The 13,566-nt window shown below is 38.7% G+C and overlaps 1 protein-coding gene across 1 annotated transcript in view; it reads left to right on the plus strand.

The window, feature by feature from the left end:
• The first annotated feature begins 6,636 nt into the window (after nt 1-6,636).
• Nucleotides 6,637-13,566, plus strand: part of LOC131246185 (T-complex protein 1 subunit epsilon) — a 37,022-nt gene continuing 30,092 nt past the window's right edge. Inside the window, exons 1-2 of the mRNA XM_058246093.1 lie at nt 6,637-6,911; nt 12,631-12,949. Of these exons, the coding sequence (XP_058102076.1) occupies nt 6,713-6,911; nt 12,631-12,949 (518 nt within the window). The 5' untranslated portion in view covers nt 6,637-6,712. The remainder of the gene's footprint in view (nt 6,912-12,630; nt 12,950-13,566) is intronic.

The raw sequence follows: 13,566 nt of genomic DNA on the forward strand, positions 1-13,566 counted from the left end.
AACCTTGCATTTGAGGTTTGTCTCGATCACTTGCTCTAAAAATTGGATTGTTCAGTGAAGTGCCTACATATTGTTGTGCCTTTGTAGACACATTCGGTCGACCGAGAAAGGACACGATTGACCGACTATGTCTGAACTACATGAGTTTTCTTAGCACCCAAGGTCAATTTTGTCGGAGTTTACTTGGTCCACGAGATAGGCATATGTTTGAATCGATTGATTGTCATTGAACACTTCATTGAATATAGAATACCATGATCCCAATGCATTACAGTCATTACTTGTAACTGTTAGAGCACAATATATTTCTATTTGCCAAAGCCTTATAAGCCGGCATGGTGGTATGAGACACTATGTTCAAGTTATCGGCTTATGCTGGGTGACGAGCCCCCCATAGTGACTTTTGAGCATCAATAGAGGTGACGAGCTTACAATCCATTTGATTTATGATTGGGTGATGAGCCCTTACCATGTTTAAAAAAAAATTGGCGATAAGCCCCTTACCTTCGGATCAGGCGTTCATTTTTATCTCGGGCAACGAGCCCTCAATTGGATTAAGTGACACAGGCGACAAGCCATATAATCTTATTCTATTGGCTCTTAGTATAATTGTAGTATTCTAGCTTCCTTAATATGTTATTTGTAATTAATCTAAAAAAGGTTTGGCTAAGGCATGCATATCATGGCATTTGTAGGTGTTACACAATCCCACTGTCCATTGTGGTTATGTCACATGAGTGGATACCCCTGGTTTCACTATTAGTTCAAATTGCATTGCGAGTAATATTGTTGACGAGCCATATTACTATCGGTTCTCCTCAGCGCATGTAATTGCATTTCATGTCATATATGTATCTAATCAATTAGATTAGGGAATGCTTGTTTATATATGATTTCATTATACGTACTTAACTGTGCTGATGGTTTGAGAAACTTTAGGGAACGGTAACATTGAGTTGATCACTCACCTACTCTTAGGACGATATTTTAAAACACCACCTAGATGTCAGCAATGCAAGTGTCATAAAAGTCATCATGTTAGAGGAGGCCTACGTGGACCTCGAGGAGAAGGTGTCATACTTTCATATACAGGATTGGTAGGCATAGCCCTAGTATGTTATCCGTTCTTCTTTTGTTTTGGAGTAGTTAATTAAAATATTCAAACAATAGTCTATTTCTTCTTTTATGTGGACTGTTACTTTTGATTTTGAATGGTTTTAATGGTTAATTTGGATATTTTATTGTCGACACATCTTTAATTTTGAACAATATATATATATCAGTCTATTTTTCTACGAATGTGTATGATGCCACTTATTAGTGGCAATAAACTACACTTCTAAAGTATAAGTTAATACCTAGGATATCAGGGATAAACTATGTACTTGACTCTTGAAATTCAGGCCATTACAAAATGCCCCAGTATTCAGGCCAAACTACAGCCCAAAGGGCTGTACAACTGCCCTACAACAAGCTCTCCCAACATGGGACCGTAAGGTATCCTGTCTTTTAGGTCATGATTGATCATCCACTAAGAGCTCATGTGGGGCCCACCTTAAACCACAAATTAGAGTTCATTTAGCTAAAAAAAATGGGTAGCATGTTTAGTTAAAAAAACATTAAAAAAAAAAAAGGAACCTCCAATCTATCCTAAAGATTAGAATGCAAAATATCTTATTGGAGACCATTGTTAGGGCAACATTAAGTACTATGGTGGGCCTACCTTTGATCAGCAAGGTGAGCCCCACACATGAAATTTACGCCGCAAGAATGGGCTTTAAAACCAACAAGAAAAAAAGGAAAAGGAAGAAGAAAGGAAATGGGAAGTGGAAAGGCACACCCACCTCGAATGCTATGGACTTTGGTCCTCCTCTACTCTTTTATTCTCTAGTTCTCCCTCTATACTCTCTTTTTCTCTCTCTAACACTTAGAAATTTTCGAAAAGTTATAAGGCTTAGCTTGGAGTTCTCCTTATATAAGGAGTGTAAGTGGAAATCCTAGTTAACACTTTAGTAGACTTCTATTGGATGGTGTTGGGTGAGGGGATTGGTGACATAGCTAAGGGGTTAGCATGCATTAACCCATTGTGAGATGGCCGGACATGCATTGGCTCATTGGGGATGTGTTGTAAGAGAGAGAGAGGGGTTATTAGTGGAATGTCTATGTGGCATTTTGGTGGACTTTGATTGGAGAAAGGATAATAATGTGGATGAGTGATGTGGCCAAATCCTGCACATGCATTGACTTAGATGAATGTGGTGTAAGAGTGGGGTAAAAAATGATTTGTTGTAAGATGAGTGGGATAGGTGATGATTTGTTTTAGAAGAGAGTGAGTAGGAGAGAATGAGTGAAAGTTGTAGAGAGTGGGGTGATGTGAAAAGTACCATGGTGATATGTAAAGGTGCATGTGACATGTAAATGTGCATGGTGATCTGTAAAGGTACATGGTGATGTGGAAATGTGAAGTCGAAATCTCTCCTTTGGTCTTTGGTCAACATTTGACCATGTTATACTACAATGAAGTGTATGGTTCTACGATGTTCCTCCTTAGCTATCGACACATGTGCCATTGGATACATGTGTGAGGCTTAGGGTCTACATGAGCAAGTGCAACGTGCTGGATCATTGGTAACAAGTCAAGAAAATGTTGGGAACTCTTGGCTCCCACACTTTCAAAGCCATGAATTTTCACAATCAATGGATTAAGCGGATAAAAGCTTGCATCTTATATCATTCTTTAAAATATATATATATATATATATTAATGGGAAAACTCGTGGTCTTTAAGAGTAATCAGGGCTTGTGTTAAGGGGATCCTTATCCTTTTTTTTTTTTTTCCTATTATTATTGAAATGTTCTTTGCTTTACTCACAAAATGACAAAACAATGGATTTATTAGATCTCCAATTTTTCTAAGGGTGAGGCGACTATTTCTCATCTTGTGATTGTTAATGATTAAATGATTTTCTCTAATGTTGACCTTATCATTGCTATGAAACTTAAAAAGCTAATAGATAATTTTAGTGCAAACTCAGACATAAAACTTAGATAAGAGTGAAATCATATTTTCTGACTCCTATAATTATAAGAAAACTATCTCTTCTATTCTCTCTATAAAAAGAGGCGAGCTTCTAATAAGATATTTAGGCCTTCCTTTTCTTTTCTGTTGTACTTCTTTTGAGAGGTTGGCAACCTCTTATTGATAAATTGAAAAAGAGATTGGGAGGTTGGAAAATAGCTCTCATTTATTTTACAGGGCGTTTTGAGCTTCTCAAATCTACCATATCTAGCTTGCACTTTTTTTTTTTTTTTGAGTAATGCATTTCTACTACCTAAAGTTTTCCTAACTATCATTGAAAAACATATGAGAAAATTCCTATGTGAAGGTTCCAATGTCCACTCTATGAGATGGGACAATGCTTGTAGAACCAAGGAATAGGGTGGTCTTGGAATTATTTCTCTCCAGCTTTCTAATCAAGCTTGCTTATTAAAGCAATTATGGAATATCTTTACTAGAGAGCAAAGCTTGGGATATATCCATTTGGTCCATAAAAATCCCTTCGAATGTTTCCTAGGCTTGGAGTAGTATTCTCTCAGTCTGCTCTTTTGCCTTAGCAAATACTACATTTTTTCAATAGTAATTTTACCAACTTTTAGTATTCAAAATAAATTTTGGAATCTCCCTCACACTTCTTAATGGGATCTTGATCAAATTAGAAATGAAATTAGAGAGATCAATATTTATTAATATGATGATGAGGTCATATGAAAGTTCAATAATGTTGGCAAGCTCTCCTTTGCTTCTATCCTAGTTGTTTATCGGTGCTTTTACTCTCTTTCCCCATGATATGACTTGCTTTTCTTCTTCTTCTTTTTTTTGCAAAGGGTCATATTTGAAGCATTCTTTCTATGCTTATTTTGCCTCATGTAGGAGGTTGAAAACTAAAGACATGCTTTTACATTTTGGAATTATCACTAAAAGTCCTAACTGCTCTTTTCATTATGTATTTATTGAATCCAATGAGCATATGTTTTTCTAAGCTGCAATTCTGATAGTTGGGTTCGAAAATGTTTGCATATCAAGCTTGATGTTAAAAATCCAACTGATAATAATGTTTTTGATGCTGTTACATTTTTTATAACTTATGTGCTATCTCACTCTAGTTGTTCTATTATAGCTAAGTTTTGTTTTTATGTGCTTGTGTGGCAAGTTTCAAGAAAAAAAAAAATTTCTTGTATCTTCTCCTCAACAAGAGCTGGTAAGAAAATTTTGCTAAAGTACATTATAAAGGGTTGGCAGCGATTAGCCCCCTATCATCGCCGCTCTTTATGACATTCCTCTTATTACCTCCCATTCTATAATGAAAATAGATGTAATTATTTCTTCCTTCCATTACTTTCGAAGCTGGTGTTTTTGCATTGCTCCTTTTATTCATTCCAAGATTGGTGTTCTCTGTCTTTCCTCTCTATTCTTAAAAGCTTGTTAGGGCATTATTTCAAATGCGGGAGGGGAAGACATGGCTAGTTCTTTTCCATCTTTGTTCTCTTTGCTGACAAGACATATTACATGTATTTTAAGTTGAAATGCCCAATTCTAATATAAAAAAGATAATCTCAGACTCCTTTGAAATTCCCATGAAAGTTGCGTATGGAAGCTAGAGCTACCATTAATCTGTTTACCAAAAATCAAGCTTCTATTTCTCTCATTTTAGAACTACATAAGAAAGTTGTTGCTAAGCTTTTGCATATCCTTATGTTGGGCCTCAAGTGTAATTTGTGTCATTAAATAATTCTCTTATTTTTATTTAGGAGCATCTTCAAAACTCAATTGTGGATGATCACTGTACCTGACTTGGAGTGTGGGCTTTCTCTAATCTGGTGTAAGTTTTTTACCTTGACCCATAGGCTGCGTTTGAAGACTTTGGCAATGTCATAGATGCACACGCCTAGAGAATGGAAATCGGATTGCCTACTGAGTTAGTCAATAGGCTTTTATCCTACTGAGTAAACTCACTTGGGCCCACTGTTAATGTACGTGGTTTATCCACAGAGTCCATCCATTTTTCCTGCTAATTTTAGGGGTTGATCCCAAAATTGAAGTAAATCGAAAGCGCAAGTGGACCATGCCACAAGAAACAGTGTGGAATAATGATTTCCACCGTTGAAACCTTCCTAGGGCCCACAGTAATGTTTATTTGTCATCTAACCTGTTCATAAGATCACAAAGACATGGACAAAGGGAAACCATGAGGATCAGCTTAATCCATAACTTATGTGGCCTCTAAGAATTTTTCAATGTTAGAGGTCCAATAATACTGTTTCCCACTTGAGATTTGGATATGCTTCCGTTTTGTGCTTAAGCCCTAAAATTATAGGTTAACATGGATGAACGGAGCCGATAAAATAAATAAATAACAGTGCACCCCACAAAGTTTACTCAGTATGCTAAGGGTCTGTTTGGGCGGTGGGATTAGAAGGGATTAGGTGGGATGGGATTCATCTGGTCCTGTGCCAATTCCACTCCACGTTTGGGAAGAATGGTAAAGCTTGGAATTACATTAAATGGAATTGCATTGGTTCCATGCCAATTTCACTCAATGTTTGGGAAGTTGTGTAGGTCCCACCATGATGTGTGGGCTATATCCACACCGTCCACCCATTTATCGAGATTATTTTAGAGCATGGGCCAAAAAATCAGGTAAATCTAAAGCTCAAGTGGACCCCACCATAGAAAGCAACAGAGATTGAATACTTACCATTGAAAACTTCTTTGGGGCCACATAAGTTTTGGATCTACCTCATTTTTAGGCCCATGCCATAAAATGAGGTTACAAAACAAATGAACGGTTTAGATATAACACGTGTGTTATTCTTAGTAATTTCAAATGATGGTGGGTATATCCATTCAATGTACCACCATATTATCAACAAAGCATGGCATTAATTTTATCCCAAGGCAACCAGGGACAATCCCTGCCATGGGTAATAATTATATTTTTTGAATCCCATCCCACCTAATCCCTTCTAATCCCACCGCCCAAACAGACCCTAAGGGTTCTGAGTTACTCAGTAGGCAGTCCACTTCCTAAAGAATGATGATGATATATAATTAACATTAGTGTAGCGTCAGTGCTTGGGCTACTACAATATGTGCTGCACATCGAATTTTGGCATAGCATGCGTTTCACCGCCAGAACAGGCCGAAAGAAAATAGTCCGGGTCCAAATATCATGTGGCCCACACCAATGAGTACGAGAATAGCGAAAAATTACGCATAAAACCTCTGAACCTTCTTAAATCATGGAATGGAATGGCATGATATTTTTCGTATGTTCTTATGAATGTGTTGGATGGCATGGTAACAACGTGGTGGGCCCATTCCCTCACACACATCTCCAACACATGCACTTGCGACCCCTCGTCATCGTTTCCAGTCCTGGGGCCTACCTGATTCTCTAGTTGGCCTGATTTTTTGAATCTGGTGTGAAATTGAAGCGGCGAACCTGATGGATGGCTTGGATGTCGTGCCCACATCAGTATGTACCCCACACACCGATGTAGGTTAACCTAAACCTACGAAGCAGTGGAGTGCACTGCTACCGCGCTTTTAGAGCGGGAGGTAGCTTAAAAGGCCAAAACCCTACTTCCTCGCTTAAACCATCATTTCCTTCACCTTCTCGAACCACTTTCTTCCTTCTCTCTCCCTCTCGCGATGGCGCTGGCCTTCGATGATTTTGGGAGGCCGTTCATCATAATAAAGGAACAGGAGCAGAAGAGCAGGCTGAGGGGATTGGATGCTCAGAAAGCTAACATCTCAGCTGGAAAGGCCGTCGCTCGCATTCTACGGACCTCCCTCGGTCCTAAGGGCATGGACAAGATGCTCCAGAGCCCCGACGGTGAAGTCACCATCAGTCAGTACCCCTTCTCTCTCTCTCTCATCCCTTTCCTTTCCTTTCCTTTCTACTGGGTCCATGGCCCATTGATTCATTCCACTGATGGTTTCTTGGGCTCCAGTCTCACCATTGATGGATCGTGCTCTCTTGTTGTTATTATTATTATTGCTTATTTTTTTTTTTTTTAAAAAATACCATCGATGAATCTTCTTCTTGCAATCGTGGCCTGTAAATAGACGGTTTAGTAGTGAAATGTAACTACTCTTCTCGTTTGGTTTAGAAAGGCCTCAGATTAGTGGCTAGGAACTTCCAATCTGGGAGATCTTGAGGGCATGGCCCTTCCATTGGGTGGCCCAAGGATCAGGGGACCATGTGTCTCACTTGTACAAATTGAAAAAGGAAGTTCAGTTATACTTTTGATTTTTCTTCTTATGAAACACGATTGCAGCATTTGAGGTGTTACCGGTTCCACTGTGGGTCGGTTGTATTCAATAAATAGTAGAAGCCTTGAGGTGTGCCCATTCTGTTAAAACAGTGTGATCCTGTTAAGAACCTAACTAATGCACCAAAAACCTCAAGACTGATGGAACATGTAAAGTTAGGCTCTTAAACCCTTGGGACAGTAACATTCCACCATGCTCCACAGCCGACGTCCACGGCGGAGTGGTGGCACTCACTCTGGTCTCTATTCCAGTTAGCCGTTTCCAGGACATGGTGGCTGCACTCTGGTTATCTAGGTAGCCCTTTCCCCCTGCCGGCTAGCCTCTATTCCAGGGCATGGCGGCTGCCCTCTGGTTATCCAGGTAGCCCTTTCTCTGTGGCAGCTGGCCTCTATTCTGGGTAGCCCTTTCCAGGGCATGGCGGCTGCACTCTAGTTATCCAGGTAGAGCCCTTTTCCCCTGGCGGCTGCACTCTGGTTGCTCAGGTAGGCCTTTCCATGCCATGGTGGCTTTCACTCTAGTCTAGGTTGCCCTTTCCATAGGTCACCCCATTTGTGACTCGAACACAGTACGTGGTGTTGGCTATGATACCAATTGTTAAGAACCTAACCAATGCGCCAAAAGCCCCAGGACTGATGGAACGTGTAAAGTTAGGCTTCTTAAACCCTTGGGACCGTAATAGATCTAGGCATCGATTTGCGTAGGTGCATCTTGACAGTGGATGTATTGAAAAGCTTTCTAAATTGGAAGATGTTTTCCATCAAATTTTGGCTTTTTGGTGGCCGTTGCTGTGTTCTGGTTTCTCAGCTGTCTTTTTTCCGTATCAAATGCAGGGGCGTTGAGTACCCCCTATTTGCAGTGGGCATGTTGTTTCAGTGGTTTGTTTGACGCAACCTGGTTATGAATCAATGAGATCTGGGTACCAGATCACAAAGAAATATACAAGAGTACACCCACAAGAATATTTTAGCAAAGAGGGATAAACAACTTTGGGCCTATTTGGATAGCGAGAAAAGAAAAGAAAATTAATGACTTTTCCCATGATGGGATGTTTCACTATCTTCGTATAACAAATGAAATACTGAATTTCAAAAAGCAAATAAAAATGAATGACTTTTCCCTTGATGGGAAGTTTCACTATGTTCGGATAGCAAAGGAAATATTGCATTTCTAAAAGCAAATAATACCCAAATGCAATAGTCAAATTCTCATGAATAAGATTCGAGATGCCTACTATGAGAGCTTTATGAGATTTCCACTTGTTATCTAGACAACAATCTGAAAAATGGTATCCATGGAAATCCATGCTTCATTAGTGCTCATAGAAATCTTGGGAAATCATCATTGGATAATCATTATAAGTTTCTTTTCTTTCTTTCTCTACTATCCAAACAGGCCCGGGTTGAAATTGAACGTCCTTCTCTTAAATTTACATGTACTTAAAGAAAACTCACAAAACTCTAAAAATTGGAATGCCTTACCTCTTTCACCAGCCCCTCCTTTCATAGACCTAGTTGACAATCAATATGAATCTTTAATTAAGATCCCCAACTATTATACTGATATCAAATCAATCAAATTAAGTTCAAATCAATCTATCAATCTAAGATAACAACACTCTACCTATAAAGATTTGGCCTAAAGATGGTAAAAACAAATCTACCAAATAATCCCTCAAATCTTCAACCATATGTTCAAAACTAGCTCCCAATATTTCAAAATGGTAAATGCAGACTCTTTTAACCCCCAAAACTAGCAACAAATAGGCCAAATTTCAGCATATGTTGAGCTCCATCGTGGGCCTTGGGTCTCCATCATTGGATAACTGAATTGGTTGCCCTACTTTTATGGGTTTGGCGCATCATGGAACTATACTCATATTGATGCATTAGGAGCAGGGCTGTCAATGGGCTAGGTTTGTCTGTGGGCTGGGGAGGTATTTGTACTGGGTTTGGGCATGCCTTTGAGGCCCATTGGACAGACTTGGGCTTATATATAAAAGCTTGAACAATTTTTAGCCGAGCTTGGGCTACCTCTAGCTCGGCCTGATTTGGCCCTGACCCATTTATCTCTAATAGATATTCTATATGAATAGTATAGTATATAATTATATTATAATATATTAAGGATGGGTTTTATATCTAAGCTCCCATCAACCATTCAATTAAAATAAATGTGTGCAATAGAGGCCTAGTGCCCATTGGAAGTGCTTGCATGAGTCTCTCAAAATGAGAATTTGGCCTTTTGGCTTATGTGTGTACTAATTTACATGTGCGATGTAAGATACATGGTTGACTTGAAATGGAATTGCATTTTTTTTTTCCATCTAACTTTGACTGAAATAACATGAGATTTCCATTTGAATTTTAATGTCTCCGTTGTATCTTTACACATTTGACATGTGCGAGTGGTCATGGATGCTGGGCTGGTCTGGTCATGGGCACAATAAACTGTCTTATAGGTTGGGCAAGGGCAATGCTTTGGATTTTTCCTTTTGAAATGAGCCCAAGCTTGGGCTAGCCTAAAGGATTTTGGGCTGGGACTGGGCTGCATGAAGCCTATCCTCGCTTGGCCCATTGACAATCCTAATAAGGGGCTCATAGTAAAATGTTTCTTCTCATTTTTTTCCCTCGAAGAACTGGTCCTGCGTCGATGCTTCAATTAAAGACGTTCTCCTTTGCCTTTCCTACTTTGTTTTTCCTTTGAAAAATGCTCATCTTCTATGTGATAGTCTTGTCGATGTGAACCCAATAGAGATTATTGTTTTGAGCTTTTTCTAGCCTATATGCTGTATAGAAACATGACAAGTATCAAGGGTTCAGGTATCCTTACCATTTGATTTTGTGTTCCATCATGGATGGGCTACTGTGTAGAAGTTGCTCAGATAGGAGTACTGTTGGACTTCTCCACATTCAATATTGACTGATTTGAATATTTTCTAGTGTCCATTTGTTGGTCACCAAGATTGTTAGGCACCACAATTAAATAAAATCTTTGGGCTCATTCATCAATTATATGCAATGGAGAGAGGGGAGGTTGATAAAGTTCCTGAATGGGATTGAAGGTATCTTCTCTAAAATATATTTTTGTCAACTCTTAACTATTGCTTTATGGTGGTCCAGGGTTGGAAAGGTAAAATTAAATAGAAGCAAAAATTTTCTTATGTAATTTCTTCCCTTTAAAATAATTGAGAGGTTTAAGCTCTTAAGAGGCTTGAAGAGTACAAGAAGTGTACATCTCTTGCCTGATTCACAATTTGAGGCGCAGGCCTTATGCATATTGAGCCATGATTTTTATGCCTCATGGCATTTTGGGAGAGCCTCTCCTCATGGCATTTTGTGAGACCTTCCTCACCTTGATCCTCTAAGTGAGCCTCAAAGTCTTACCCCTCCTGCACCTTTTAATGTAGATTTTCTTTGGCAACAATTTAGGAATTGATTGGTTTTTAGTTGTTCTATATGGTTGCATTTCTAATATTCGATTGTCTATTATACCTGTTTACGGGCAGGGGTATTGAGTATGGCAAGCATATGGAAAGGTGGATCCTGTAAACCCAAACTTCTTTGCATATGGGTATGGCAAGTATTGGTTGCAACTCACAACTATAATTATGTTAAAATAGTTTTTGCAACACTATTCATAGATTTGGCTTGTACGCCAAATCAACATTTTAAAACTCGGACCCAACTGGGCAGTCAGTCTAGTTTTGGACGGGAACCTGCCACGAAAATAAGCTGGGTCACCTGAGTACTCGATCAATTATTGGGAAAATTGTTTTGTAAAAAATGCAAGTACATTTGTCAAAGCTTGAGCTGGTGACTTGTCCTTGAAGAGTCAAAACTCTAGCCACTAATTTAACAACAGATTTGCTGGAAGTTCTCTCTGATTTTATTATTTGACATAAAGCAGTTTCAAAATGTGCCATGTGGTCAGTTGGACCAAACCACTCATAAAACAGGTCAAGGTCTGGGACGGTTTTGAAAACATTTGTCATGATTGCGTTGTTTACTCAATTTTAAGTTACTCATATATCTAGAGTTCAGAACTCTCACCAAGTAAGAGTTCAAGTCTCAGAGGAGACGGATCCTTGTTCTTACCCTTACACAACTACCAGGTATTTGACTCTAGCAGTCCAGTTTTTTTGGAGAATCGGGGTACCATAGGTATGCGTGGGTACTTAAGTTATGCTTTATCAAATTTTCTGCATCAATCTTCCGAATCATCCAAGTTACTGTTCAGTATAATGGGCCTTTAGGTGAATCAGAGTATCACTGGGTCTGTACGCCTTGATTGTTTGAATGTTTACAGCTTATTTGATATGGTGTTCATGATGGTACCTGTGATGCATCCTTGCACTGCGATACCGATGATCAGTGTTTATTGACTATTAAGTGAAATGGTGATCATTTCTGACTTCAAGCAGGTATCTGACAAATGTGCAATCTGAGAATGGCCCTCTGAGAGCGATTGATCTGTTTCTGTTGTCGGTGGGCCAGTTGGTAGTTTTTTGTGTTGTTCTTGTTTTTCTAATGGTTCCATCCTTTGTTGGTTGGATGTTGTATCCCTTTTTCCCCCTTATTTGTTTTAATTAAATTTGATCCATCAAAGAAAAAGGACCTAAAAAATTCCATTTATACATTGTAAAAGTGCAGTAGCAGTCTATGCATCCTAACTTGCCAACAAATTGTAAGCCCCAGGAATTGGTTCTACAAATAATCCATTGCATTTCTTTTCTTGTCTTGTAAGAAGCCTGCGATATCATCAACTAATCATGCTTCAGTTGTGACGCAAAGGATAAGAGTTTGCTGCTCAAAATTGAACTTTGGTTTCGGTCAAAATTTTTTTTTTTTTTTTCCGTCTATGCATCCTGTTGTTTTGAAAGGTAGCAGTCTTTGCATCATAATTAGACAACAAATTGTTAGCCCAAGGAATTGGTTCTACAAATAATCCATCACATTTCTCTTGTTGTCTTGTACGGAGCCTGTGATATCATCCACTAATCAAGCTTCATTTGTGATGCAAAAGGATAAGAGTTTACTGCTCAAAATTGAACTTCGGATTCAGTCATTTTTTTTCCCTGCTATCATTGGAATCTCACTTTTGCATTCTTCATATCTAGGCAGGGAAAAATTGGTTGATGTATTTTCTTTTTTGCCATAAATTTGGTAGGTTGGGAACCTCTAGTGCTATTGGTGTGTTGTTCTTTGTACATCTTTGCTTTTCATTTTTTTTTTTTCCAGAACTCATTCTGGTTCTTCAAATACTGTGGTTTGCTCACTATTTGTGCTGTTGACCAGCAAACGATGGGGCAACAATCTTGGAGCAGATGGATGTTGATAATCAAATTGCAAAGTTGATGGTTGAATTATCTCGGAGTCAGGACTATGAAATTGGTGATGGCACCACTGGAGTTGTTGTTATGGCTGGTGCACTTTTAGAGCAGGCTGAACGATTATTAGAACGTGGCATTCATCCCATTCGGGTTGCAGAGGGCTATGAGACGGCTTCAAGGATAGCTGCAGATCACTTGGAGCGTATTTCTCAGAAGTTTGATTTTAGTCTGTCAAATATAGAATCTCTAGTGCAGACCTGCATGACCACTTTATCCTCAAAGATGTGAGTTCTTTTTTTTTTTTTTTTCCTGAGTGCATCAGTACAGTCTAAAGTGTCCTTTCTTAGAATCGTGTTCCTGACCATTTATATGCCTAGTGAAGTTGCAATATTGTCATTGTCACACCATTATCTTCAACATGAGAGAACCTGTTGCAATATAATATAGTTACAATACATTGGAAAATCCACTTGGAAGTTATACACCAGCCGTCGCAGCTCCCAAGTGCTAGTAAAGGAGTGGGTCGATGTCAGGTGGGCAGCCAGTTGTAGAATTTTTACCTAGCAATCATGAAAATTCATGTTTCAAATTTGACCATGAAAGCATGACTGATAAAGCCGAGTTGAAATAGCCATTACAAGGCTATGAGGTTGATGATAATCTTGCAAGATGTGTTATCTTTATTCAATTTGTTTTGTTCATTTATACCCTATCGTAATCGCAGTACTACTTTTTGTAGAGGTTTGTGCGTGAAACTTGAATATATGTTTAGATTGGTCTGCAAAATTCTTATGGTGTTTGGTGCATCATTATCTTTCATTTTTATTTTTTTAATATATATAATTCATCATCATCGTTGAATCTTGTTGATAATGAGATCTTTGTAACTTAAAATTTTTAC

Source organism: Magnolia sinica, chromosome 5 (assembly GCF_029962835.1).
Source record: "Magnolia sinica isolate HGM2019 chromosome 5, MsV1, whole genome shotgun sequence".
NCBI classification, from domain to species: domain Eukaryota; kingdom Viridiplantae; phylum Streptophyta; class Magnoliopsida; order Magnoliales; family Magnoliaceae; genus Magnolia; species Magnolia sinica.